General features: G+C 37.0%; 1 protein-coding gene across 13 annotated transcripts in view; it reads right to left on the minus strand.

The window, feature by feature from the left end:
* The window catches only part of Mmp1 (Matrix metalloproteinase 1), a 31,785-nt gene extending 5,875 nt beyond the window's left edge, over window positions 1-25,910 (minus strand). For 11 of the 13 annotated variants that reach the window (XR_012451351.1, XR_012451349.1, XR_012451347.1 and 8 more), the window contains exons 1-8: window positions 25,602-25,910; window positions 18,968-19,269; window positions 3,500-3,629; window positions 2,220-2,324; window positions 1,870-2,038; window positions 1,417-1,492; window positions 861-938; window positions 469-600 (exon numbers count right to left, since the gene is read on the minus strand). Coding sequence is in view for 7 of the 13 variants with exons in the window: in XM_074087326.1 (XP_073943427.1) it covers window positions 469-600; window positions 861-938; window positions 1,417-1,492; window positions 1,870-2,038; window positions 2,220-2,324; window positions 3,500-3,629; window positions 18,968-19,129 (852 nt within the window). In the remaining 6 variants the exon portion in view is untranslated. Of the gene's footprint in view, window positions 1-468; window positions 601-860; window positions 939-1,416; window positions 1,493-1,869; window positions 2,039-2,219; window positions 2,325-2,441; window positions 2,717-3,499; window positions 3,630-18,967; window positions 19,270-19,462; window positions 19,666-25,601 lie in introns of those variants that run through there. The other 2 variants (XM_074087305.1, XM_074087344.1) reach the window with 2 other exon arrangements.
* Between the last annotated feature and the right edge of the window lie 1,526 nt (window positions 25,911-27,436).

Here is a 27,436-nt window from a genome sequence, read left to right on the forward strand (position 1 = left end):
CACTTTTTTACTTAATATGCCGATAGTCATTAAATAGTAGAATGTACAACAAGAGCATAAAACGAGCCATTTTACCCGAAACGTTGATATAGCCACCCGAGCCGGTACCGCGAGGGTAGATAGACACGTCGAAGGGAAAATTAGTTTAATGCCCGAGTTTTACACACTGCTTTTCACTTTGATTGCGAAGACATTAAATCGCAACAGCGGAAACAATTGTTCACTTACTAGGTACATTTTATTTTTCCTGCATTGCTAAATAATTATATAAGTATTATTAGTTTTATATAAATTTAAAATTATTCAGAAAATATACAGAAACTTTTTTGTTTGTGGCTGTTGACACTTGATTGCCGTAGTCTTAGGCGAAGATTTTACTTTATGCACTAGAGCATCAAATGTAATTTTATGTTGCTTAGTTGCAAAATACGAAGTTTACGAGCATGAGAAGTGAAAATAATGTTTTACCTGTATGCCTTGAATGTCGTCCTGGTCCAGCTGAAATGCGGAGTCGTAGCCTCGGTAGAAGGGAGCCATGAGAGCGGACCGAACGTCACTGTGCGAAAGACCTAACGAATGTCCAAACTCATGTGCGGCCACCTGAAATTAAAGAATATTTAGTTCAGTTAGTATTTCCTGAACAAAATTCATAGTCAAGGAAGTAACATCGATAAAATTTAGTTGAAAAATGAAATGCGTATTACTAGGTACAGATGCTTATCTGGTGGTTAGGTGCTTACCTATGCGGACATGTTACCTGACTGACAGAGAATAAAGAAATGACGCAGTTATAACTGGCATGAATCATTTACTTCCGCTTGCACGTGCCTTCTGCAATCAATTGTGACAATGGATCATACCTGGAAAAGATTGGTTCCCCTCCGTGAGTTGATCGACCACATCTCGGCGTCGTCGAAGTGAGCATCACCGCCATACACCTGGAAATAATTCCATAATTATATGTTGCAAAACGTAGTAATTTTTATGACGGAAATAAATAACATGTTCACAAAAGAGAATGAACAATTTAAACACGGCCCGTAGGTACTTTCATTTGTTGAAGAGCAATATGTCACTTCCGTTACATTCCTCTTCAATACAGTTACATACTATGATAAAAGTCATCTGTAATATTACACATGTTGTTAAATTAATTAACAATACATTCTTTGTTGTATTTCTCAAATTCAAAAAATGTTGTAAAAGTAGTACTATATTATGCTGTACTAGGTTTTATAATTTTTAAGCATCATACATATCGCATGAACAGTAGGATCTATTATCGTCGATCCACGCTATTTTAAGATCGACAAAGAATCATTCACTTGATTGATTACTTTCTCGGATTGGGTAATAGTTTATTTTATCAAATGTTACCTAACTGTGGTTATGAAACAAGGTTTTTGACGAACTTACCGGGAAGTAAGCATGGGCCAAGGTGCCGCCAGGACCATCAAAAGGATCACCGTCACCGTGCTCTCCTTTTTCAAACCTACAACCAAATATCAATAGATAAGGACGTTTTCATGACGCCAAGGCGTAATCGTTAACTCCATTGTAATACAAGCATTAGTTACGCAACACAGAACCGTGATTTGTAATAAAAAAACGCATTATATTACTGAACCAAATGGCCAGTGACACAATACTGACACTGGCAATACAATCATAGAATCAAATAATACGAAAATAAACCTTTGTCATAAACCACTGATCATGTCAGTACAATTTTATTTGCCTTAAGTTTACATCAATTTTGATAGGTATTTACCTAACAAGGAAAAACTTGGACATTAACTTTTCCTACTAAAAAGTAACACTGGGTCCAGTTTTGAATTCCTTAAAGCTATACTGAATGAGTAAATATACCTAATTTCAATGTGTACTTGACCGGAACGCTTCTGTGTGAAGGTAAGGTCAGTGTAGTCGGCCCATACGTTAAAGGCTTTAGCGAGCTCGGCGTCCACTTCAGCGCGATTCAACCTGGACGGGTACTTGGAGATCTTGTATGTTAGATTTTTGACGCGCCACCGGGAACCTACGACAAACATCAGCTCAGTAAAACGGTGAACGACACAACTAAAGGTACAATTAAATAAAAATACATTTTGAAATGAACATAGCTTGAGCACTAAGACAAAAGAAAGTTCGCGTGGCTAGCAGATATTGCAAAATACAGTAAAATATGGCAACCTTAGGTTACAGATCGTAAAAACTACCTTGTAGAGCGTATCTCTTGGCGCGGCTCTCCCCGAAGCCCACCTTGTCTCGTACGCCGCAGCGCGGCAGCGACATCACTTGTGTTGTCTCCTCGTCCAGCTCACCTGGACAATGCAACAAACATCAATTGCATGTTTTAACTATTTTTAGATGTTTTAAATATACCACGGTGGAAATAATCACTACGGAAATAGCTAAACCTATGATTTTTTTATACCTACAAGAACGTTTAACCAGTCCATAAAACATTCTAGTTACTCCAGACATCCACAGAAGCACTTTACAATAATGAGGAAAATCAAGGGACAAAACCTTAACAAACTTTTTGTCCAACTGAAGTGAAGGAAGTAATTACAAAAACACAGAGTCAATTTATATATGACTGGCATCAATTGAGGTGATCTTAAAGCGTGAACACATTTGCTTGCTAGTAGTTATACTTAACGCTGACGTAGAATAAGTTATTGAACTGAGTCAACGGCACGGTCCGGAGTTCTAATCCGAATCACACTCGTGCGGTGACTGTTAATGCATGATTATATTAATGCGCGTCCAGTCTGCGTTATTTGCTTACATAATAACAGCCAATACCAATACACTACTTCTCGTATCAAGACACGTACACATGTTTGAAGACGATTCAGCTACTGCTCATATAATTCTAGGGTATTTAGGTGCTTACTGTCTGTTACGTGTGTGTATTGGCAATGTGTTTCGTGACAGAGGTAATGAGTGGCCCCAGGGCCGGTAAATTACACAGCGAGAAGATCTAACTAGCGGCTTCGGTGCTGCGCTCCATGCACCACGCAAGGTCAAGGTGCGCTGTGCGCGGATGTGGGTTACCATTACATACATTAATTACGTCAACCCTTGTACTGCAAGAAATGCATGGTCATGCATGCCAGGAGTGACTATGGTACCGTGTTTTGAATTGAGGTATGGTATTACTTTGTTTGTTCATGGCGCTTTGATGGTATTGAGGGTGAGAAGAATTCAATTACAAGTTTAATAATGTAAAATGTAGTACGATTGAAATTGTCACGACAAATGTCCACTTCGAACAAGCACTCAGGGCTGTCGTGGATGGATTATCATTATCAAAGTCTGAGAAAATGATTATTTAGTGTCGTTCTTTACTGTCAAAATACTACCTGCTCTGTAAACCGCAGGTCGCAGTCCATCGGTAACGGGCCACGTAAAACTATTGCTCCTGGACTCTGGTGCCCAGAAGCCTTTATTTTAGCATTTAAAAAGATTGACATTATTATTGTTCAATTACCTGTAGCGTTGAGGCCCGCAAAGCTCTGGAATTCAGCAATAGCACGCTTCCACGAGCTCTCGTCCATGATGTGGCCGCTGGAGGGGTTCCTCACCGACGGACTTAGGTACCCGAACTGAGCCAGGTACATCTGCAAACACAAGCTATTGTACAACCTCCGTTGCCAGTATCAACAATTGCGTGCAAAATAGATACATCGCTATTCGTAAAACAAAAGATAAACGGGGGATTCATTAAATTATAGGGATAAATTACGGGTGCGCGGCAAGCGCTATTATGTGCAATGCTGCTGTCACTGTTCGTTATTAGTATTAGGTACATTTTATTTTGAAATACAATAGGTAGGTATCACGCAAATATAAATACAAGTCACAATCTGTAATAACTCCACCTATCATTAGTGAATTTGAATCGTTTAGTATGAGGAGTGACCCTCCGTGAGGAGGGGCTCAATTTATTATTCTTCTATAAAAGTCTCAAAGCCTATATACAAAAAGTTTAAAAGATATTTAGTTCCTGTAAATAATTGTAAGGGTTTGTCCCCAATTTTCGTAAAATCTGATACGGATTGTCTTTTTCAACGGTTATCTTTGGAACAATAAAGTTATCGCGTATGATCACAAAGGATACCGGCTTTTTGTTTATTGTTAACGCCTTCGGCACTGATAAGGGGCTGACGTAAATATGTAATCTCGCGTCGTTCTAAGCCGAACAAAGCGCATTAAAAGAGGTCTCCTGGTGACAGACACGAACTCTGAGATTTTAATCGTGTAAATTTGTACAGACGCTACTCGTGTAAGCTTCTTAGGAAAAAGCTAGAAATTTTTAGAAACAGTTGAAGCATCACGACATGCAGTGGTTTTCGAATCTTAAGTTTGTCCAATTAATATCTAATTTGATCGGCGCCTCGCTAGTCCACAAAGTGCGGATATGAGCGTCGGCCATGGACGACCTTGCGCGTTGGAAGCGTGCGGCGCATCGCAATGCGCGCTCACATCCCCGGCTGGTACCGCGGAACACATCTCCTCACCTTTGTTTCCTAGACCTAGGCATGCTTATGGGAATTCTGAGCTGATTATGTGCTGCTCCTATGTGAATAGGTACATTAACTATTTTTGCTTTGAACTGAAAATTTTATTCAATTTTCGAATGAATTACAAGTATTGAAAATATTTTATAAAATGGTAGTAACCAATTCCTGTTATAATTCAATGCCGTAAGTAAGTATTTATGGTCTATAGGTAGTGATTAATTATTTCAAAGTTCATCGCGTATATTTTTGAGCGCGCATTCTTACACGGCAGCCGCGGGCGTTGACTTCCATGCAGCTTTGCTTGCGCTGGAGCCCGTACACGTGCATTTCCAAGAATATTTTATTTTATGTGACCTGCTCGAGCTATACATTTAATTCCCTCGTAAAACTGGTGTTGCAGATGTTTATGGGCGGTGGTGATCTCTTACCATCAGGAGACCCACTTGCTCGTTTGCCATCCAGTCGAATAAAAAAAAACTGTCGAACCTCACGATTTTCAAAACGCATGCGATGACTCATAATTTGTGGGAAAACGGATCACTGCGGATATCATTAGTCTTATCAATATTATCACCGAGTCCTAATTGGAGAACTCGTACGAATTAAACAAAATTGTAAACAGTAACCTGATAATGTCATAGATAAATGTAAGTAGCTTACCTAAACATTCGTTCGGTCGATTAGTGAGGAATTTCTTTTTAAACGATGTCATATGTGATTAATATCAGTGGGAACGTATCGGGGTCAGCGCGGCCGCAGTCCGCGAGTAACGGTCGGATGCTGCGCGGGAGCCGGCGCGGCCCGTGCCCCACAGACCTACTTCTTTTTGCGAATTTTAGCCTACTAACTCAGTGCTTGTAGCATGTAGGCGGGCTCTGTACCCCACGCCAATTTAAAATGTAAAATGAGTAACCTTCCTTAAACAGCTAATTTCCCACCGCTGTCGGATCGGAACAGTTTTAACTTCCCAAAATTAAAGATTTAAACTTTGAACACCTTTTATGGTTTTGCTTAAAGAAAGTGTACTAGTTACACACTTAACTTTAAGTGACATTACGATTCATAGTAGTATACCGTAAAATGTCTATTGTTTAGTTTAGTCATAGCTTATTCACGGTCATAAAAAAACATGAAATTAGCGTACTTACACACGGCAGACATGAGGTCTGCGGCTAGTGTTTGTTTCATTCGTTTGAGTCATACATTTTAACGGTAAAAGTTAGTAATAAGTCGCTAAAGTAAACGGACAATGACTTACGTGGACAACTTTGCTTGTTTAGACAGTATGGACTATGCTATACATAAAAATATATGATGGGACTATATTTCTTATTGTATTCTCTTCCGGTAAGCCCACCTTTGCTTTGTCGTATGCGTAAGGTGCTGAATCAGACAAAGATATAGTGTCGCCTTGCATCGTAGTAGCATCGTAAAATAAGTCATTGAACCACTCATTGTTGTTCAAGGTCTAATGATTAATAAGTTCTTAATCATTTGATTGGCATATGACATCCAGTCAATACTCCGCGTTGTTCACTAAAAAGACAGATCGTTCGGTATGGACTACGGATTAGGTACAAAATTTTCATCTATCATTCCTTGTTCTTGTTACTTCGATAACTCTATTGTTTTACAAACTGAGGTACTATAAAGCGGTGATTACCCGCTGTTTGAATATTACCTACAGCACTGCAGCATGGCATGCGGGTAGTTAATGACGCCCACAAACTACGCTCATCACCCAGCCCAGCTCAGGCTGCAATTTACATATTTGTGATTTGTGTCTACTCTACGCACACGTAGATATGAATAGTTTACAAATTACAATAATAATTAATGTAAAGGATTAAATAGTTCGGTTTTTTTTTTGATCAGTTTACTCTTAAAAATACGCCAAAGAGAAACTTGCGTAATGAGGGCTATCGTTTTTTGTCTCACTAGATGGCGCACTGTTGCGTGAGGTTTGTAAGTATGACTTTCAAAGTCTGGGATTACGGGCGCGAAAACAAAATTTTAATAAAATCATATTTAATACACCTTAAAACCGTACCATAAAATTATCGAGCATGCCACAGTGTTGCATAGTCCCCGTTTTGTTCGGAAGAAAGGGAGGACAAAGGTTTCCAAAAGACAAAACTGTCTCAACACACAGACATTCATTGCCCCGGAACGCATATTTGCCATAATTAATTTAAGATATTGCAAAATATTCACAAAATTATTCTAATTATAAATAAACCCGCGTAGCTCACCCAAAAACTATGAGATTTGACATTTCGGAGACCTCACGCTACACTAGCGCCTCTAGTGGCGAATTCATACGCGATAGCCCCCATTCTAACATGTGGACTAATTTATCCTTATGGATGCATTGATGTAGTGTTGCCAACCCTCTCAAAGCAAAAAAACAGTAGTTCGAACTTAAAAAGCAATAGAAAACAGTAGCTGCAAATTTAAAAACTGTATTTAATGTACTGTTTTGCAAGCTGTTATTAGATTTAGCAGGTAGCTAAGTACAAAGTAGTAACATGTAAATAAAATACGTGCCAAATAAAAATAGGACTGTTAAATAAACCTGACATTAGCTACAAAAGTGACAGTTAGACAATAGAAAGTCTGTCTGTTTGTCCTATTCTTATTTTGAATCGCATAGTAAGATTTAAAAAAATCAGATACAAGCTTAGGCATTTTTTTATTATTTTGTTTTTTGGCTTTGCGTCCAAGCCAGGGGGCCTACTCCGAAATTCGTAAACGAAGTTCGTGTCGCACCGTCCCTCTCACTCTCGTATTAAATATGAGTGCATATTATTATATATGGCTGGAATGAAATTGGCCACCAAAAAAACAGTAGAAAATAGTATTTAAACAGAAAACAGAGATATTATGGTAAAAAGATTTTATCTACTGTTAAAACAGTAGGGTTGGTAACACTGCATCAATGGTTAATGATGTCTAACTGTTATAATATGTAAGTTATGGGTATCCTTGTTATCTAATTTTTCTATGCATGCAGAATCAATAAAATTATAAAAAATAACAAATAAAAATCGCACAGCGGAAATACGAAAAAATACATAAACGCTAAAGCCAATTTCGCTGAGCAACGCTGAAAGAAAATAGGTACACGCATATTATATTGGATTTAATAATTCGAGTTTAAAAAAAACTTATCAATTAGATTAAATTATAAGGTTTTGTAAGCTTGTACTTACCGGTGCTTACTATACTTGGTTTGGATAGCTAATTAACTAAATGTCAACAATTAAACTTCAGCTGCCAGATTTGGTAGGTACATTCAAGAATTTTAAACATTTTACTTATCTATCATTGTAATACAAACTAGACTAGTATATTTCAACACAGAAATTTAAATGTTTAGATAGTAGTTTAATGGGGGAATTACAATATTTAAGACACCAATTGCCGTTGTTTTGTTTACATTTAGTTACATACCTATCTAAACCAAGTCTAATTAAATTCATAGTTGAAGCAAAGGTAATAAAAAAACTAAATGCTTAAAATATAATTAATTGAAGTAAGATTATTCCTAATTTAATACCTTAAAATTATGGAACTTTTGGGCCGTGTTTGTGATGGGGAAAACATAAAAATAAAAAGGTTTGTATTGCAGATGCTCCAACTGGTATCAACAATAATAATGGTAAAAAAAGTAAATAATTACTCACTGAATTCCAAATATTTGAACCAAAGATGATTTGAACTTTACTTTGATCTGTCATTTCACTTCAACACGAAAAAAGCGAGAGATAAGATCAAATGTGTGGATTACAATCATAAATTAAATTTTTAGTATTAAAAATATATCGATACCTAATAAATTGCATGACAACGAAATATTTCCAAAATGTAAATTTTCCCGATCTTTTAATAAAGTATGCAACCTCGTTGCACGTAAGCCGCTTCTCAAGTTTTTTTTTATTAAAGAATTCCGTATACTGCCTCTACAGTTGAATAAATATTTGTTAAATTGAACGAATTTTTAACAAATCTATTTATGTTTATATAATATTTTTTTTTTTTAGTTTGTAAATCTTAATAAAATTCATATTTAAAGGGTTAATAACATTTATAATAAATTATACGTTTATTGTTCAACCTTTTTAATGACCCCAAGATGAGGCTTTTTGCAGTATTAAAAAATAAGTGTGACATTGGTGCAAGAAGTTCTAAGTTAAAATTACAATGCACGTTATGAGTATGAGATTTGTATTGTATCTACTGGACACTTTTTTATGGTTTTAAATGTGATTATTATATTTGTTTCTTCATAATCGGATTCTGTTTAAAAAAAATGTGTTTGTTTTATTACAGGTATATGTATGTGTATGGTATATGTGGTTTTATTCTTATGTGACATTTAAATTATGTTCTCGCTGCTTAGGTGAAAATTTGTATGTGTCACACGAGACCAAAGTTTTTTTGCATTTCGTGTATTTGAATCCCTTGCTGCTCTCAGGATTCTAACATAGATTCACTCGCTCACGCTCGTGATTCAATTATAGAATCCTTCGCTTACTCGGGATTCAAAATCAACACTCGCAACAAAAAACAACTTTGCTCTCTTGTTGCACAAATAACTATTTTCAGCTTCTACTAGCAAAGTAAAATAAACTATGTTTTTTAATTTTCTACTTTCTAATCGTTTTTTCCATAGAACAGAAAAAATAAAAAAGTAAGTAAAAGAAAGAAAAGAAAAGTGAGATTCGGAGATGATTAATAAATATGAAATTATAAAATTTTAAACTCAATTTCCCTCGAACTTAACTATTAAAAAACATTTAAGTAGTTAAACAAATATATAATAACGCTCTTGTCAATTTTACCACGTTTGACGTTTCCATTTACGCGCATATTACTTGATCTGTTAAATTAACATGAAAATTAAAACCCCTCTTCAGCTATGCCTAAGGCTTTAAAATCCACCTCAGGTGTAAATACCATTGTACTATATAGTAGTGTAATTTGATTAACTTTATTGTTTTATAATACGGATAACGATTGTATTACTGATGCAATAAATAACAACTGCACCAAGCTTGTTACAATGCTAATCACCCTATTACATTACACGATTTGCGCCTACGCGGCATAACTTCTCAGACAAATCATAACATCTGTTTTTATGTTATATTTTCTTTTTGTTAATCACTGCTAAAGTGAGGCCGGTTATTAGCTGATGCGTCCTTTGACACAAGCCAAGATCACAAGTGATATTAAAATTTGCGTAAAATGCACAAGTTCTGTTTACGAATGTAAGTAAGTATCCGCATAATTAATTCATAATTAGAAATCTGTATCACGCAGTTGCATCGAATCCGTCAATTAAGTAGGCCACGTTCAGCGGACGGTACGCAGGTGGGTACATACCGATGGGGTGACTCCTCATTTCGCTGCGCCACCATAAGCTCGTGGACTCGCTAATAATTTGCTGCAGCTTTTGCATAAAATATCTAGACCACGCCATCGTATATTTCCTTATTGGAATTTTAATGGTGGATCCGATGGTGTACTGCGCATATGAAATATTTAGCTTGGTACGCGTACTACTTGTGCCTACGCCGAGCCAATGAGCCTCGTATGTAGCCAATGACAATGAGCTCTTGTTATGCTTACAATCATGATTTACCATTTATTTATACGACAGTAGTCGTGCATTGTAGGGCATGTATTATGTAACAGGTTGTTCGTGTTGTATGCACGGCCCAGTAATGGGGCGACCGCGACATGCCTAGCCCCATACTACGAAGTGCAAAATTCTAACTTCGTATTTTGCCGTCACGTTGACGCTTATATTATTTAACACGAGATTGAGAGGGACAGTATGATACGAACTTCGATTTTCGAATTTCGTGGTAACCCTGCTGATCTCCGGCGCGTCGCTGCAAGTTAGCTACGAGTAGTGACCGCCATGATCTTCAGCTGTCGATTGACATTCATTTATTTACTCAATAGCTTAAACGGTTTTAGGAATGTGGGCATTATCTATGCGAGGTAAACAAGGAATTATCTGGTAATTAATTTGCAAAAAACCATAGGTATTAAGAAGATAAATTGCCGCCGCACAAACAGGGCACGATCTAGTATCTATGTTGACGTATTGACATTAATCTGGGCATCTGCGTCGTAACTGATCATTTGGCATTTATCTGCAAATGATTCTAGTTCTGTTTTTAGGGTTCCGTAAGTTTCGCCATGGCCGTCCGTTCGTCCATCCGTCTGCGGCATAGCTTGGAGATTGTTAGGGCTAAAAATATCTGACATGATCCTGATCTAACATGTCGAGCTAAACACGATTTAAGACGTGAGTTATCCGGGTCATTATATTTAATATCTCTGTAAAGTATGTATAAATTCTGGATTTTTTTTCTATCTTATAGTTGATTGTGCGAATCATAAGTGAAAAGAAACACATTTTACAAGCTTTTATTTTAACTTGCAATGTGTGTACTCAAATGTAGGTATAATGTATGTATGTACAGTCACGATCGTTAATTTGGGACCCACTTAAGATCGCATATCTGTTATTTTGTATGACAATTCAAAGAACTTTTCTCGAAATGGGTCCCAAATTAACGATCGTGTCCATACAGTCACCAGCAACAATATCTGACACAACAAGCGTCTATACGATTCTATTTCTAGGGCCGGAAGGACGTATCAGATATTTTAGCACGCTCCGCTGTGGCAGATTTTTCTGCTGGTGACTATACATACGGGTCAAATCTTGCAAGGTGAATTTGACGCACTTCCAGTAGTCAGATTGACTTAAAATTTGGCATTCTTAATGTAAATCTGGCGACAATACAATGGTCCCAAAAACAGGATGATAGTGGGTATAGTTTGGTAGGCTTCAGAATATAACGAGTATTTATTAAAATATAATATTGTACGGAACCCTATACACTGTGCGTGGCCCGACATGCACTTGGCCAGTTCCATTGTTTTACTAGTCTTAACGGTAGTGAATTACGAATCACTGCATGAACTGAGTACCTAGGTATATATTTTTCAGGTTTATTGGAAACGTATGTAAACCCGCGTGAGACACGTGCGCGTGCGCCGATGGCCGCTGGAGTCGCGTCTGAGCTCATACATCCGCGCATGCAACGGATAATTGTATCAGCAATTAGTTTCAATTACGTTGCAAATCTCAAAAGATTAAAATAGAATCAATCGCGTGTGAACCACTACTTTTCCGCAGTAGAATGTAGAAAATGTTCATATTTTTTCTATTGTTACTCAAGTGATCCGCCCTTTGTCCGCAGCCTCACGTTGGGCACGTGTTACGAGCACATTGTCTTAGGCTTCACTGATAATAGGTTGATAATCAACTGATTGCCGCCAATCATCTGTGTTGCTTGTTTGACACGTGTCAAACGGGATGTTAATGTTAATGTATGAATTTATGTAAAATAAATAGCTTCTTTAGGTGGGCTGAGCCCCTACCCTACCCTACGAATAAGGCGTCTTTTGATGGCCAGTTAAGGCGCAGCGCTTTATAGTAGCAACTGAAATGAGAGACGAGGTCGTGGGTTGAAATACCGCTAATGACAGAAATTTAAAAGTTAATATTAGCATTTTAAATTAATTGCTTTGTTCGTACCGATATGCACGATGATCATATCCATGTTGATACATTATTTTAAAGAGCTGGCTAGAATAAGCCAATAAACATTGGTGGTTGGTTATGTATGGGAGCTACTCGTATAATCTGGCCAGCGAGTCCCGTCCCAAGCGATGTAAAGCAGATCTCGTTCTGACTCTAAAAATCAGTCTGGCAAGCAGCAATGTAAATCAAAATTAAATTGAGGCATACGTAAAGTTGGTGAATACACTCGTACGAATGCCCGAACCAACAAGATATTATTGGAAGATATTTCAAAACTATTTTTTTTTTATTCGACTGGATGGCAAACGAGCAAGTGGGTCTCCTGATGGTAAGAGATCACCACCGCCCATAAACATGTGCAACGCCAGGGGTATTGCAGATGCGTTGCCAACCTAGAGGCCTAAGATGGAATACCTCAGGTGCCAGTAATTTCACCGGCTGTCTTACTCTCCACGCCGAAACACAACAGTGCACAGTGCAAGCACTGCTGCTTCACGGCAGGATTAGCGAGCAAGATGGTGGTAGCAATCCGGGCGTACCTTGCACAAGGTCCTACCACCTGCAAAACTGTTACTAAAATAACGTACATTAAAGCACATGAACCACGGAAAGCGCGTCTCATTTTGGGACGATATTTAGTTTAGAGATAGTGATGTGATTATTGATGATGATGATGGTTTTCCTAGGCTTTATTTGTGTGAAAAACTGTCAAAACTCATTAAAAGTAGGTAATACTCGGACTTTGCTATTTACTATGATAAACAAATATGAACAGAGAAATATATTATTTCTTTTTCATTTTAATTTCTTTTGTACAATGTAGAATGTTTCTGCACCTCCCCTTAATTTATATTAGGTTTTTTATTTGAGATTATGTGTTGTTAATCCATTTTTTTTATTTATCACCATTCCATATGGATACGATTCGCAGCCTAGCTAGCTACGAATAATAATATTACTCGTAGCTGACCAGACTCTTAAGATCGAATCACTTGTAGCTTTTTCACGACACTGCTCGAAAATATGGCCATAGATAACCTAAATCTAGTACACAGAACTGCCTATATTTGTACATATTTTAACAGCTCGTACGGTAACAGGTCGTATCTATATATGTATTTCATAGTACGATACGACTTTTTAGAATATAATGAAACATGAAACGACAATAGGACCAATCAAAAGTAATCCTGCATGTGAAATTAAATTGACCAATGAGAATGCGTCATTTATGACTTTTATGAGGTGTTATTTCCTTAAATGCACAAAATGCTTTAATTTTCTTAAGTATGAAAAAAACACCACAGCGTTATAACTTTTTAAACCTGCTGCACACGGCACTGCACTGGCTGAACAGCCAGGCTACTCAGTGCGCGAGCATACATCCTCGTCATGTTCAACTTGCTGCCGCAGCCAGGCTGCCGTTTTTATGTTTTAAATATGTGGTTTTAGGTACTGGCCACTAAGAACGGACTCGTTTAAAAAAATAATTATGTCACAAAAGAAAAACCTTAGACGAATGATTGGTCTCGCGCGCTCGCTCGACTAGATACCGCCGGCGTACTTGTCAAATGCGGCAACAAATAGTACGCCAAATTCGGCGTACCCGAGCCCGAGGCGAGTCAGTCGCCTTGCAAACTGTGCGTAAGGTGCATGTACCGAATTTTTGTTAAATTTTGGTCATAAACCGAAGTAAAATGCCAGTTTTCGCAGTGAGTGTTTAAAAATAATACTACAAGAAATAAGAAGGACACTGGGATCACATACCATCAGTAAATATCGTATAATTTCGAAATTACAAAATAAAATAACATGAACCCTAAACGCCATTCTGTGTTGCCGCGTACACAAGAATCAAATTCCCCGTGGTTGAGATTTTAATAAATTGAATTTTTGTGTTATCATCATTAAATGATGATAAATTTTAGTAACTTATTTTATTTAAGTATCTAACGTAATTATTATATATACATAACCTAGCTCTATATTATTTAATGTTTATCTTTGTGATATATACACTGAAGGTGTATAAATTGTTACCCGACACTATTTAATTAAGGGGTGAATGTGTCTTAAAATTAAAAATGTTTTTCGTCTTCCCATTCAAAAAGCCCAATCAGCTGATTTACTTAGGTAAGTATTACGGGAAACGAAAAAAAATTTTTTTTTTTATTTCTACCCATTTTCCTGAAATGTTAACTTTTTACCCGACTGCCCGAAGGAGGGTTATGTTTTTCAAGCGTATGTATGTAAGTATGTATGTATGTTTGTATATTTGGTAAACATTTTTTTTATTTTAGTCTTAATTAACCTGTACATTATATTAGGTTTAACTATAGGTGCAACGTGTTATCTTAAGTACGCAAAACTTCTTAGTTGGTGACTCAGTCCATGAATTTTTGGTAATCATTTGTAAATATTGAATGTCCTTAAATATATATATTTTTTAATTAAAAGTGAGGCCTGATCATTGATATACCTACATCATACCTACCATTTTTTTAAAGAAGAAACCTACGCCTAACCTATACGCAAACATATTAATACATTCACTCTTAATTACTTCTTAATTTCTAAGTATTTCCCAAGATACATTTTGTAACCAGTAACTTAATAGACCACAGAATAATTTATTTTCCCAATAATTCGGGTAACAGTGAAGCAGCTGGCAACACAATTCGTCACACACACTAGAATCCTTGCAAATTGTCTTACACCGTTCTTACGCACACTACAATATTGAGTTGCCGCATTCACGAACCTTTTATTTTTAGGTAGCGTGGTATCTAGTCGAGCGAGCGCGCGAGACCAATCTTCATCTAAGTACCTATAATATTTAGTCTCGGCCGAAAGTGCAAGAGGAACTCGTATTATCGAAGGCCGACCCGAAGGGGAGCTAACTCGTTCATCTATTGCTTACTTTCCAGCCTCTAACACAATGTCCTATTGTTCTGATTGAGAAATAAGGAGGTGCGCCTTACTCGCTCCTACTAAGTGCAGCATTTTTTTATTTAAATTGTAAATTTTGTTGATAAGACTAACGTTCTGTTCAAGCATTAGGTTCCCGCGACTAAATTAGCCAAAGGTTGGACAGGGTGCGACTACAGACGACACTGGCGAGCGATATTGTAAACGTTTTGTAATGGACGTTTAATGAGGTACCATTTTCGATTACCTTGGAACATGCCATGGTGATTTCATCAGGATTTGATTGACGGCAGTTTAGATGTTAATTCTATGTAGAGCACACAAATGTGATCCCAGAGTTGTCATGGCGATAGAGGCTGGCGAACAATGATGCGTCGGGCGGCCGTGGCGCGCGCGCCGAAGGTCGCGGGCGCTTCCTGCGTGCGTGCCGCGCATGCGCCGCGCAGCCTCACCACTATCACCAACAAGATACCCATCGAAATCACATTATTTTTCATCATTGTCATCATCACGAGCCATCTCATCGAGTGCTCTATGTTGTAGCCAACCAAATTTCAGCAACTTAAATAAAAAGCTTCAAACAACATGACATAGAAAATAAAGGCTTCCGTTACTTTTAGGAATGACTGCAAATTACGGTATTAGCTGGGTGACCGGGTCTCTTTTTGTCTTGGGTGGTTTGAGGCTGCGGTCTATTGTCCGCAACTGTGCCATTGAGCCCGAGCCTGGCACGGTAATACGCACTACAATTATTTGGGCTTACATATATGACTAATTTACCGGTTGGCTAAACACATAAATGTGCAGTAGAGTCACGGCACTCATAGTACTTGTATTATGCTAAATCTGTACTGAAGAAACGACAACTAGTAACTAATAATGATAAAGTGAGGCCAACACACGATTCACGTGCCTACCTACGATTTGGCAAAATGTATGATGAGATTAACTATGATCAATAGCAGGATGTAGACATTTAAAGTTTGTCAGTTTGCAATAGAATAAGTAAAAGCATACGAGTAAACAGAAAAATTTGGTCCGTGTTTACATCAAATTGAAAAAACATCGTGAAATCTCTTTATATATGCATTAAGTAGGCACTTCCTTATTTTTGGACCTTATGGCTTGATATGATTATCTTACATCTTACTCACGCTTTAATCATCTCGCGATTCCTAACAGTTGTCACCGTAAGCTATTTTATCTTCTGCGAAATCTTAAAAAAAGCTTTTCGCAGGATCGTGAATCGTGACTAGGGTTAAAGACTCGGGTCGGTAGCACTGTACGCTCAAAATATTTTGTTTTCGGTCACGTTTACTTGCGCGGCGGTGGCGAGCGGCGCGATGCCGCGATATGAGATTCCCGAAACGCATTACATGAGGCCGCGCCGCTCAGGCCTTCGCGCCCGCTCAGCCACAAACGATAGACCTACGACATCCAGGAACTGTTTGTCACATTTGCACGTATAGCACATATGTCTACATAAGTAATTTTTAAATTCTGCGTTAAATCAACGAGTAAATATGTTTCGTAAGTTCATTGTACTTCTAACGTGCCGTAGGAAATTTTACGAGAGATGTCCGCTCGATGGGACACGCGTCGAATTTTTATATCGCATTAATCGAGTCAGGTAGGAATGATGAAAACAAAGAACATCAGGTTCTTGGCACTTTCTGGCCGCGCCATTGTTCTCCCGCCAGGAGAATGACCCGCTATTTAAGGGCACGTGCTTCGCGGATCATAACAGTACCTATTGAAATGACAGGAAATGCTCAGCCCATGACAATGTAATTGAAGTCCTACCCAACCAACTGAATCGTGACCCACTGTAAGGAACCTTTTCATAGAAAATGCCCAGCAACATCGTATCACCTGACAGTGAAAGCCATTATGAATCTTACTATATTAAGAACGTTCTACGGTGGCTTAAGAGTGAAATGGTTCAACTGAAGTCGACAGCAAAGATATTTGGGAAACATCATATATGTGACCTTTGTATTACCATTGACTGAAATTAGTTTTTGCAAGTGTAAGTAGGTACCAATAGTAACATAGCAGAACAAAAACAATTTATGGTTTCGTGACTGAAGTCAATGCGCGCTCTTCATATTAGCCCACGCCGTACCTAAGGCGTAACCTAGTAACCATTTCTGCATTTCAATACTTCTTTTAACCGGTGGTGATATATTAGCCTTTATCAGACTACGTATATACCTACTAGTTACTCGTATATCTACGTGAAAATTATTTATGCAATGTAAAACTTTAACAGGTTCTTATTTGCTGCATAGTTTGAACTTAAGTACAATAAGGACAGTTATGATGACGATCAACTATTAAGTAGGTACTTCCTGAAACTTGTTAGGTTTTTCCCGTATAACATTAAAGTATTATTTTTCTTCTTTGATTATCGTCACCTTAGTCACCAATAACAAGTTTTCCAAACACACATCTTGAACCGGTCTAATCTCGGCGATCACGGTGTTGTGACTCGTTTTTTATCATTACAAGTTGTCGACTATTATATTACAATAATAGAAAAAACAAGCGTCATTATCGCTAACGTAGTATTTTCTGTTAAAAACACCTTCGAAGACCTTCACGCAGTCAATAATAAACATCTACCGCGGGCACCGATTAAATGTCGACATTAGTCAGCACATTTGTAAGTAACAAGACGAGCTAAACATTATTTTATGAGACTTGATTTATTTTTCGCAGTGTAAAGGCTTGAACAGGGTTAGTGGAACGAGCTGCTACCACCTTGACACCGTCGCGGCAAAAATTTCATTATTTGTTGTGAAAATAAATCAATTACTTACAAAATCCTATTTAAATTTACCATTTAATTAATTGAAATTAAGCTTCACTTCAAAGTTATTGTGGTCGTAACACTTTTAAACCTTATTCTTTACCAGGACGGAATAGAGGTTTTGTGCACCCAAGAGTTCGATTGCTCAGTGATACTTGGTAAGCTACGGGAGTTATGTGATAATTGCAAGAGCCCTTGTGTTAGTTATATAAAGGCGATTTCTCAAAATGGACACTGATGGTCATGATTAGCTTGTACCGTACATTTAGCCTCTGGTCGGTGCTCTATGACCTAGAACTTGGCGGCGAACGGGCTCAGCAACTGGTTAATGACTCATGCACTCAACAGTTTCCGAGAAACGAAGTTATTTTATGGTAAGGATATCCTATTAGCGACTTTAAGGTTCCGATTATGATGACTCATTTTAAAGATGTTTTTATAATACTTTCATAACTCATATGCATTTTTAGCAATTAGCTACATAGGTATTCTGCATGAAATGTTTGAATCATTCATCTTGCAATAACAAGGTACATTTTATTATGTTACAAATACACATATAAATGACGTAAACTTCATTGACTTTAATGACCAATATCCTGCTAAGGTGTAGCGGTGTGTGTTCAGTGTTGTGAGTATGAGTCACATGTGGTATTACGCAAACCGCGTAAGACGACAAACAATCCGCTCTAGAGTGGTCGCCGGGCGCCGGCCGCTTATCTCGGATGGATGCGAGCGCGTTATGAATGAACGATGCTGTATACTATCTGCACGGTGTGGGTGCGGTCTACTCGGCTCTGATTCAATTTGACTCGTTTCGGAGGCGCCGCTTCGCGTTCTCAGAAACACTGAGTCAGCGGAGTCTATCTGTGATACACGTAACAAGTCATTTCCGATTCCGACGATAGTAATCGGCAATGAGCATGACCGCTACCTGTGATTTTTATGTGTAAACTATCAAAAGTCCGCTGTAAGACGTAAGTTTAGCGACGAAATGCTTGTCTTGGGTTTAGCTTTGCAAACAATATTTTTTGTGTAGTACATAAAGCGGGTGAGTATACATACCATCGCCTTGTCGGTACCCCCGAAGGTGGGCGCTGCGCTGCTCTTGGCCAGCAACACCAGCGTCGTCACCGCCATCGTCGCTATCCGCAGGCCGCTCCTCAAACTCACAGCCGCCATGTTTCTTGATATGTTGTTTCCTTTTAAATTCTGCGATACGCTCATTTATACTAAAGTTCTACTTAACATATAACTCCAAAAATTTTCATTACACTTATAAATTCTGAGAATGTATTTGGTTCCAGAATAAATTATCCATTTATTTCTTCTTTCGATGTTAGAACGACGTTTTCTTTTTGCGTTATCTGAAACAAAGTATTTACTTTTGTAACCAAAGGTACCACATTATCAATTTATCAAAGGCTTACGTGAAAGTAGTCGACGAGTGTAGATGTAGAAATAACCGAGACAATGAGATATTTAGCGACACGGAGAAACAAAACATGTGCTATAATTTTTCTTTAAAATAAAGCTGGCATTACGAAACATTTTACTTACGACAGTGACCTATATACGAGGAAATGAAGTATCTATCGCGGGCTCGTCTACAAACATGATTATCGTTTTGCAAGTACACTATCGTTGACTAACTACACTAGCACTTGATGACTCAAGTATCTGATTGACAATAGCTGCTTTGCGACATTTTTATGTTAGGGACACGAAATCGCGCCTTTTAAGTATACTGAGTATGAAGGATACTGATACACTGATTAGATGGCTGAACTGAATTTTCACCAAAAACGTTATCTTTTCTTATCGTGGTTACAATTACTATCTACCTAAACGAGCGTTTGCAGTGAAACGATGTAAGTAGGTGAGGCACGTGGATGAACAATAAACGATGTAAATAACTCAGTAATACGTAGATGTAATCTGATCTGTATGAATTATAATTATTGGCAGATTAAATATTGTTGAATTTTGTTGAAAGGTAGTCCGGGGATCTGCGCGGTCACGGCGCACGTACCATTGTTGATGTGGTTTCGGAACCGAAAGTTCAAATCAAACAGAGGTGTCGCCAGCAATGTTCCGCTCGCCCAAGCGTGGCGGAGGTGACGGTTTCACCGGCGACATTGGAATCAGATCTCTTACCTAACACTAAATATTTTTTTCATACAGTTTTTGGCTATTTTGACCACCGATTGGCAATTTTGGCACTGAAAATCAACAAATTATGTTTTACGAAATTTAATTAACATCGACAGATTGAAAATTTAATTTGACTTGTCATGACACGCTAACTAGATGGTGAATTGTTATCTATAGCTTGATTTAAATACTATTTCCTGTGTTGCAAAAACTTGCACAAAAAGTGGGGAATACTTGAACGGGTATAACCGTGGAGTAAACTAATCGATTTCACCACGCCAAGTTAACGCTGCGGTTTTGTTTTAATTATGCGGCAGTAGTTAAATATCATAAATCAAGTTAGGTGTACAAAAACAAAAAGTTACTTATCAAGGAAAGCCAAACAACGATCAACTTTTTTCGATGAGAATCGACAACATATAAACACCTAAGTTCGTACGTTTAACTATTTTGTGAAAACATGATCTTCATATTATATACGAGTACATTAATAATGTACCTAATCCAATGATTGTGAGTTTTCCTATTATGCATAGGTATTACAGAATAACTTCAAATATAACTTTGCGTCAAAAACCAACAAATTGCAGAAAAACAAAATCAGATAGCTTGTATGTGTAAATGATATCGGTGAGTTTAGAACTTTCAACATTAACAAGGCATGTACCTAGTGATGTAAATTTATCCTAAGATGGTTGACCAGAAGCCTTGTTAAAAGGAGATTGGAGAGAGATGCACAGTATGTGTCTGTATTGTGAAGCGAGCTCTCTTGGGGCTGCGTGACCATGGCGCCTCTTCCTCCTTCCGGGCGCTGCCCACCAATACTAATAAGAACACAGCCTCTACATCTATGCTGTTTAAGAGTCAGTCTGCGTTGTATCTTAAATTGATACATAATCAAATAGTACGGAATCAGAATGCATTGATTTTCATTGTCAATTTCAATCTTAAATATCTTCGCAAGTTACAATTTTAGACTGTATTTACACAGGATATTTTCAAATTATTCAGGAATAAGTATTTGATCGGGTTATACGATTTTTTTATAATTACTGCCACTCGTGGGAATATGGTAAATAAATTATTACCCGGGCTAGGACTTACTTGACTAAAGATAAAAAGTGATAATCAAGAATGTTTCAAACATTCTGCAAATAATGCTGTTAGCACTACCAAAGCAAAGCAGTGCAGAAACATTGAATACTTACTAGTTTTTCAAAACATATATTATTTTTATTTCTCCGGCTAGGTATTGATTTCCTACCTACTCGTATAAATGCGTTCCTACTCGTATGTAGGAATTACGTTCAAATATTATTGAGATTAAACCAATGTACCAGATTCCCTGTGTCTTGAACTAAGCCTCAACTAAAATAACCATTCATAAAAACATTGGTGTTAAAAAAAAAATCTGCTGATCTTGAAATGAACTGAAGCTGCCAATGAACGCTTTTTTATCAATGACTGTCAATTACTAGAAAATTTATAACGAAGGTCAATATTAAAAAAAATATATATTACTAAAAATTTAATCGAAAAATTACTAAATTATGAATCTATGTGCACTTTCTGCTGATTTGTTTGAAGTCGAAGAAGATATTGGCAATTTTTCGGTTTTTTAGTTATTTTAAATGTTTTTTTATATTTTTTTCTCTCTTTTTAGTGTAAGTAATCTAGGTTATAATAGCTTAATATCAAATGGTCGTTATGTTTTACAAAATATTTCTTTTTCCCGATGCTGAGACGATAATTGTTGAGGAGTCGTCCTGGTGCTTCACCATCCGTTCAACTTCACCATATGCATGCGACGAGGATAAATGTGCTTAATTAATCGAATTTCAACCCGTGAAATAGTTGTATTTGAGTAGTTCCGATAGCCAACAGTGGTCTTCCTCATCAGTTCTACTTCACCAAATGGTGATTTTCAAGAGCAAATGCACGTGTCCCGACAATATTTGAAGAATATACTCGATTTCCTTAGGATCCTCTCATCAGATCTACCTTGGTGACATGATAATGGGATGTTAAATTTGCATTCGAACGAAAAATACATGTCAATTCATTTTTTTCAGTATGAACCCTGTTAGAGCACAACAATTATTCTTAAATTAACTCTTATTAATAATATTCTATTAAAATAAAAATATAAGTCTCACGTTGCATATCATTAATCAAATACGGTCAGTTTCAAAATATACATAGGTACTTAATCGATTTGGCCAACCCTTCGATACGTTTGTAGTACAGTCAGCATCAAAAGTAGCTTGTTACTTTTGTACTTTGTCGTTTTATGTACAGTCACGTACTTAGCGCGATACAAGATTGACAAATGTGTTAATGTAACAGATTAAAAAAGTAACCAGCTACTTTTGATGCTGACCATACTATGTTCATTGTTTGTTCCTGACTTAAAGACACTGTTTCTGTGATGTGTCAGATATTTTTTTTAGGTACTGTAGAGGTACACTGATTGAACAACAAAACAGAGTTGAGGTGACATTGATTGCACGAGAACAGTTTCGAAAATCTCATTACGTTTTACCCGGCTTTATTGTACAGATGTGTCAAATGCACTAGATAACGGCCATTGTTCTTGAAGGTCACGAACGCCGTTAACCGATAAAAAGGATTTGAGAGACAAGAAACTGAAAAACACGAAAACTTAAGCAAATTTTCAGCTCCATTTGTATGTACACGTTCCTATTTCGTAGTTATTTCATCGAAAACACTTTTATGACTTTTTAAAAATCTTACGATTTACAAATTTTGTATATTAACTTTTTCAACTGTTTTATACGTTAGTACTCTTTTATGCAAGCTATTCTTATACAGTGTGTTTCCGGCAGCCAGGCTTTTTTTAAGGTTTCTGTAACATGACCATGACATTCATTTAATTAATAAACTAAAATTCAGACTTTGTTAACTTTCTAACAAAATTATTTTGCATTGTACAGCAAAGTAAATTTGATTGATTATCACTTTACTTGTCAATTTACTTTGTTGTACGTTGCTGGCAATTATAATTTTGTTGGAAAGATAAAAAAGTCTAAATTTTAATTTATTTATTAAATTAATGTCATGGTTATTAAGTTACTTTAACCTCCCTGAAAAAAAGCCTGGCTGCCGGTCACACACTTAAGTAGGTTCATTTCGAGGATCTCGGAAACGGCACTAATAACTTCGATTTAATTTGATATGTTAGTTGCGAAAAATCGGTCTAACTTGTTCTTATCTCTGGGAAAACGCGTGTTTTTGAGTTTAAGGCGGAGCGAAGCTTGGTCGCCCAGGTACTAAGCTTAATACGTCATATCCGCATAAGCAACATCTCCGATTGATTCGGCGATTTGGCTCCTCAGTGCGTTTAATAAAGTGTTCTCAAACAACGTTATTTTGTTTTTGCGACTCGACTATAGATAAAAAAAAAACTGTTAACTTTCAAATCTTTTTTTTTTCATTTTAGTAGCTGTTTTTAAGTAATTATATTTTATTATGGCGTCTCATACAACTCATTCATAGCTGTTTGACAAAAACAAGTAAATAAATGTTTTGTTTGATTGTAAGTACCTATAATCGAGTAGAAACCTACTCGTGCCTGAGATGAATAATAAAAGACAGCTCGCTGTAAGTATGCTAGCAGTTGTCCGTAAGTTCGGTGCACCTTGCACTACGCGTGACTCAATCTCGTGTTGACAGCGCAAACGATTTTGAGAATCAACTTGTTTATGTACTCAACCACTTAAGACGCCCTGCACAGATGTTTGTGTAAACTCAAAACTAATTAACTTGTGGGTAGGGTAGGGTAAAAAAAGGTAGGTGTCGAAGACTCAGGACGAGTAGGTACAGTCAACTACAAAGAGATCGATACAGTGAGTTACAAAAACATGTATATACGACTTTATTGGCTAGCATTAAGGCTGTTTGAACAGTATATGTATAACAATATCTTTATAGTTGACAGTATGTATCTACATATCTAACTGAGACAGGAACGGTAGAAAACAAAACTTTAAAGTATATATTGTACCTATAGCCTGATGTGTTTCAATATTAAATGATATAGTATTTTTCTATCCTATTCAATGTAAAGTTATATTATAAATATTCCTACCATTATTATTATTACTATTATTGTTTGGATCATTCATCCCTTTACAGACCCAAATGTGACAATAGAACATTTGAAATAACCTCATTGACAGAATTTAATACAGGTCAAAAATGTATTTTCATTCTTTAAGTTTTCATCTTGCAATTTTCATGGAAGCCTCTAGCGTAGCGGTCTGAGGAGTGATCTCAGATCAGTTCTTATCAACGAGATACGACGGAGGCGACCTTATTCAACGGATTTAACTGATAAAAGAAAATACCTCCTACGTGTGTTAAATATTTTTACAAACGTAGATATCTCTTATTATTTATTTGCTGGGGTATTCAACAGAATACTCAACAGAGTTAGGCGAGTTTCTCCCAAGGTTAAGATATTTAAACTAAGCCAAAGAAGCTTTATAGGTACTGTCATTGAGTTACCAACATTATATATACAAGATGTTAATTAAATAACTGAAAACCAGAAAGTAGTTTGCTCAGAATCGAGAGAAGATTCAATTACACCATGTTTTAAATCAGGTTGTTTTTGTTTTTTTTTTAAATCCCGTTTTTACTGTGCCCAGCACCATATTCAACCATATCAGCATCATATTTAATACACCTTAAAACCGTACCATAAAAATATCGAGCAACCACAGTGTTGCGTAGTCTCGTTTTGTTCTCAAAACACAGACTTTCATTGCCCCGTAACGCATAAATAATTGCCATAATTAATTTAAGGTAATGCAATTTTTCCTAATTATAAATAAACCCGCGTAGCTCACCCAAAAACTATGAGATATGGCATTTCGGAGACCTTACGCTACACTAGCGCCTCTAGAGGCGAATTCATACGCAATAGCCCTCATTAACGAATACATTATTATGAGTGTAGAGTTAGAAATGAAGTAGAATTACTGACTTAGCAAAACGCACTAATATATTTTTAAATAATGAAGATATTCAAAAATAAATGCAATCAACTAACTTAAAATTAAAACAAATTTTCGGGTGTCTGAGGTTTTCAAATATTTAATTAACACCTTGTACTATGTGCCCTATGAATGAGGTATAGTCACATAAACTATGAAAATGGAAACATTACGATTATAAGTAGTTATGTAAATGCTATTTATTATAAATGACAAGTAATGATCGGATGTGTTGTGGCTTGTGCAAAGCAGATGATCACAAATAAAGAGTAATATTCTTTTAACGACGCACCGCATAGAAAAAAGGCACCAAACAACCCAAAGTTAATAAGTAGTAGGTATTAGAGCCTCGACCGGGTACGCAATTAACTTTTCTGTAACTTTATTTCGACACTGCAAAATGAACTTGGTAGAAATTAGTTTTTAAACTTGTTTCGTAATGTGAAAGAAACTAATGCTTATCGGAATAATGTATGGTGCTTGACAGCGGTATGCGATATGATAAATGAAAAGAACTATCTACTTGCCTGCCACTCGGTCCCGATCACAGTCCACGCAATCCTTACTACTTGAAACGTTGAAATTTTAATTCGTTTCACTAGCGGGATTACAGAAGCTCTACTTCTTGTCGGAATGTTCAAAATACCGTCGAAAATAGAGTCAATATTGTAACATCAATCACAGCACACTCGTTGAGGTCACCGAAGGTGTCGCGTGGTTCACTTTTTTTCTTTGCAATTGCACCAAATTTCAAAGAAAATGTGTGCTTTGACGCGTGGCGGGAAAATGACTGCGATCGTTGCGCCCTCTTGGCACGACCTACCGCAGCCCGCGAGGTTGGGAGAGTGTGGTGGCGCGCCGATAGCCCGGGCTTATAACACGGCGCCGCGCCCCGCGCCGCCCGCCCGCCCCGGTATCACGCTCAACTTTGTTACACGCCAAAGCTCTGTGCGCTTTCGCCGAATTCAGCGTTGACTTTTTACTTTCATGATAATTTGAATTGATTCATGTAGCTTATGAGTATCAGCAAAAAGCATACTTCGGGACCCCTAGAGTTTAATAGGTCGGTAACTCTAAAATACTTATCATTTGTAACCGACAGGTTAGTAACTATTATTTTTAAATTGATAGAGCCTTTTTAACATATCTTAAAATTATTGAATAAACTTGCAGAGATTGATGCTACTCTTCTTGTTTGCACAAGTAGACACATAGATTGCTTCAATTTACGCAGCACAACAGGAAACACTATGCAAAATATATAGATGTACATTCCTATACCTGCTTTAATACCTTTTAGCAGACCAGTAAGTAATGAAACTGAGTCTATAAAGCACTTAGCTAGTACTAACAGATTTTTTTACCTACAATTTTAATTGTTTTGTCGTTTTGGTACCTCCTAGATTAAAATATCACTGGCAGGTTTTAAGGCTTATTTTTTCATGAAAACAAAGAAACTTCATTAATTAAAGGCTTACAAACTAGACTCTTGGTACGGGTAGAGTAACCGACGAAGACAGAAGCACCGGCACTAGTTAGTAGACTTCCCTAATCAGTCAATACGAGTACTTAAGTATAAAGCTTCTATGTATTTTACTCAATGGTCTGCATTCTTTGTTTACCGTCGTATTTTTATAATTTCTGCATTTGGTACCCATGATCTGTTTTATTTTTCCAAACGTTAATTCGCATGAACTACTTACAAAGAGCAAGGGCTAAAAATATGATGACAACCATAACGCGCAGATTTGCAAAGGACTAAGTATTTGGTGGAATAAAAAAATGTAGGCGCAGACATAGCACCAGATGATTCATTTTCTTAACGATGGTACTCTTCGAGTTTCGTATTTTTGTTTTAGTCATTTTACGTCCTTCCTTCGCAAGAAAACTCGGAGTATCTAGTCTATTACTTCAAATAATTACGTGTACACCTTCAAATGTTAAGAACAGGTTTCAGCAGGCCGATTGACACACCGAGTGACCCCGCAAAGGTTCAATTTTACACCACGGAACCCTTGTAATGAAGCAATCAGTCAACAATTATCGCATAATTGAAATAATGTAAGGAGAAAAATATCAGCCTTCTAATTGCACATCTACATGCAACTGTCAGATGTAGGACAATTCATTTATCATGCACCAGCCTTTTAACAGTCTTGTTAGCGGCTTAAGGCGCCTACCTGTACGCTTCCGCCAAAGGAAGTTCAGAAAATTAATCTTTAGAATTACTGTTATTAATGTTTATTATTTGTATGTAGAAGGTAATGTAGGAAGAAAGAAAGAAATGTAGGAAGGCTAGTTTTTGGAAGTGGATATTCTTTCAGTTGTAGAAAGCCGCACCACACCTGATAAACTAACTTAC

Source organism: Choristoneura fumiferana, chromosome Z (genome assembly GCF_025370935.1).
Source record: "Choristoneura fumiferana chromosome Z, NRCan_CFum_1, whole genome shotgun sequence".
In the NCBI taxonomy this organism is placed as follows: domain Eukaryota; kingdom Metazoa; phylum Arthropoda; class Insecta; order Lepidoptera; family Tortricidae; genus Choristoneura; species Choristoneura fumiferana.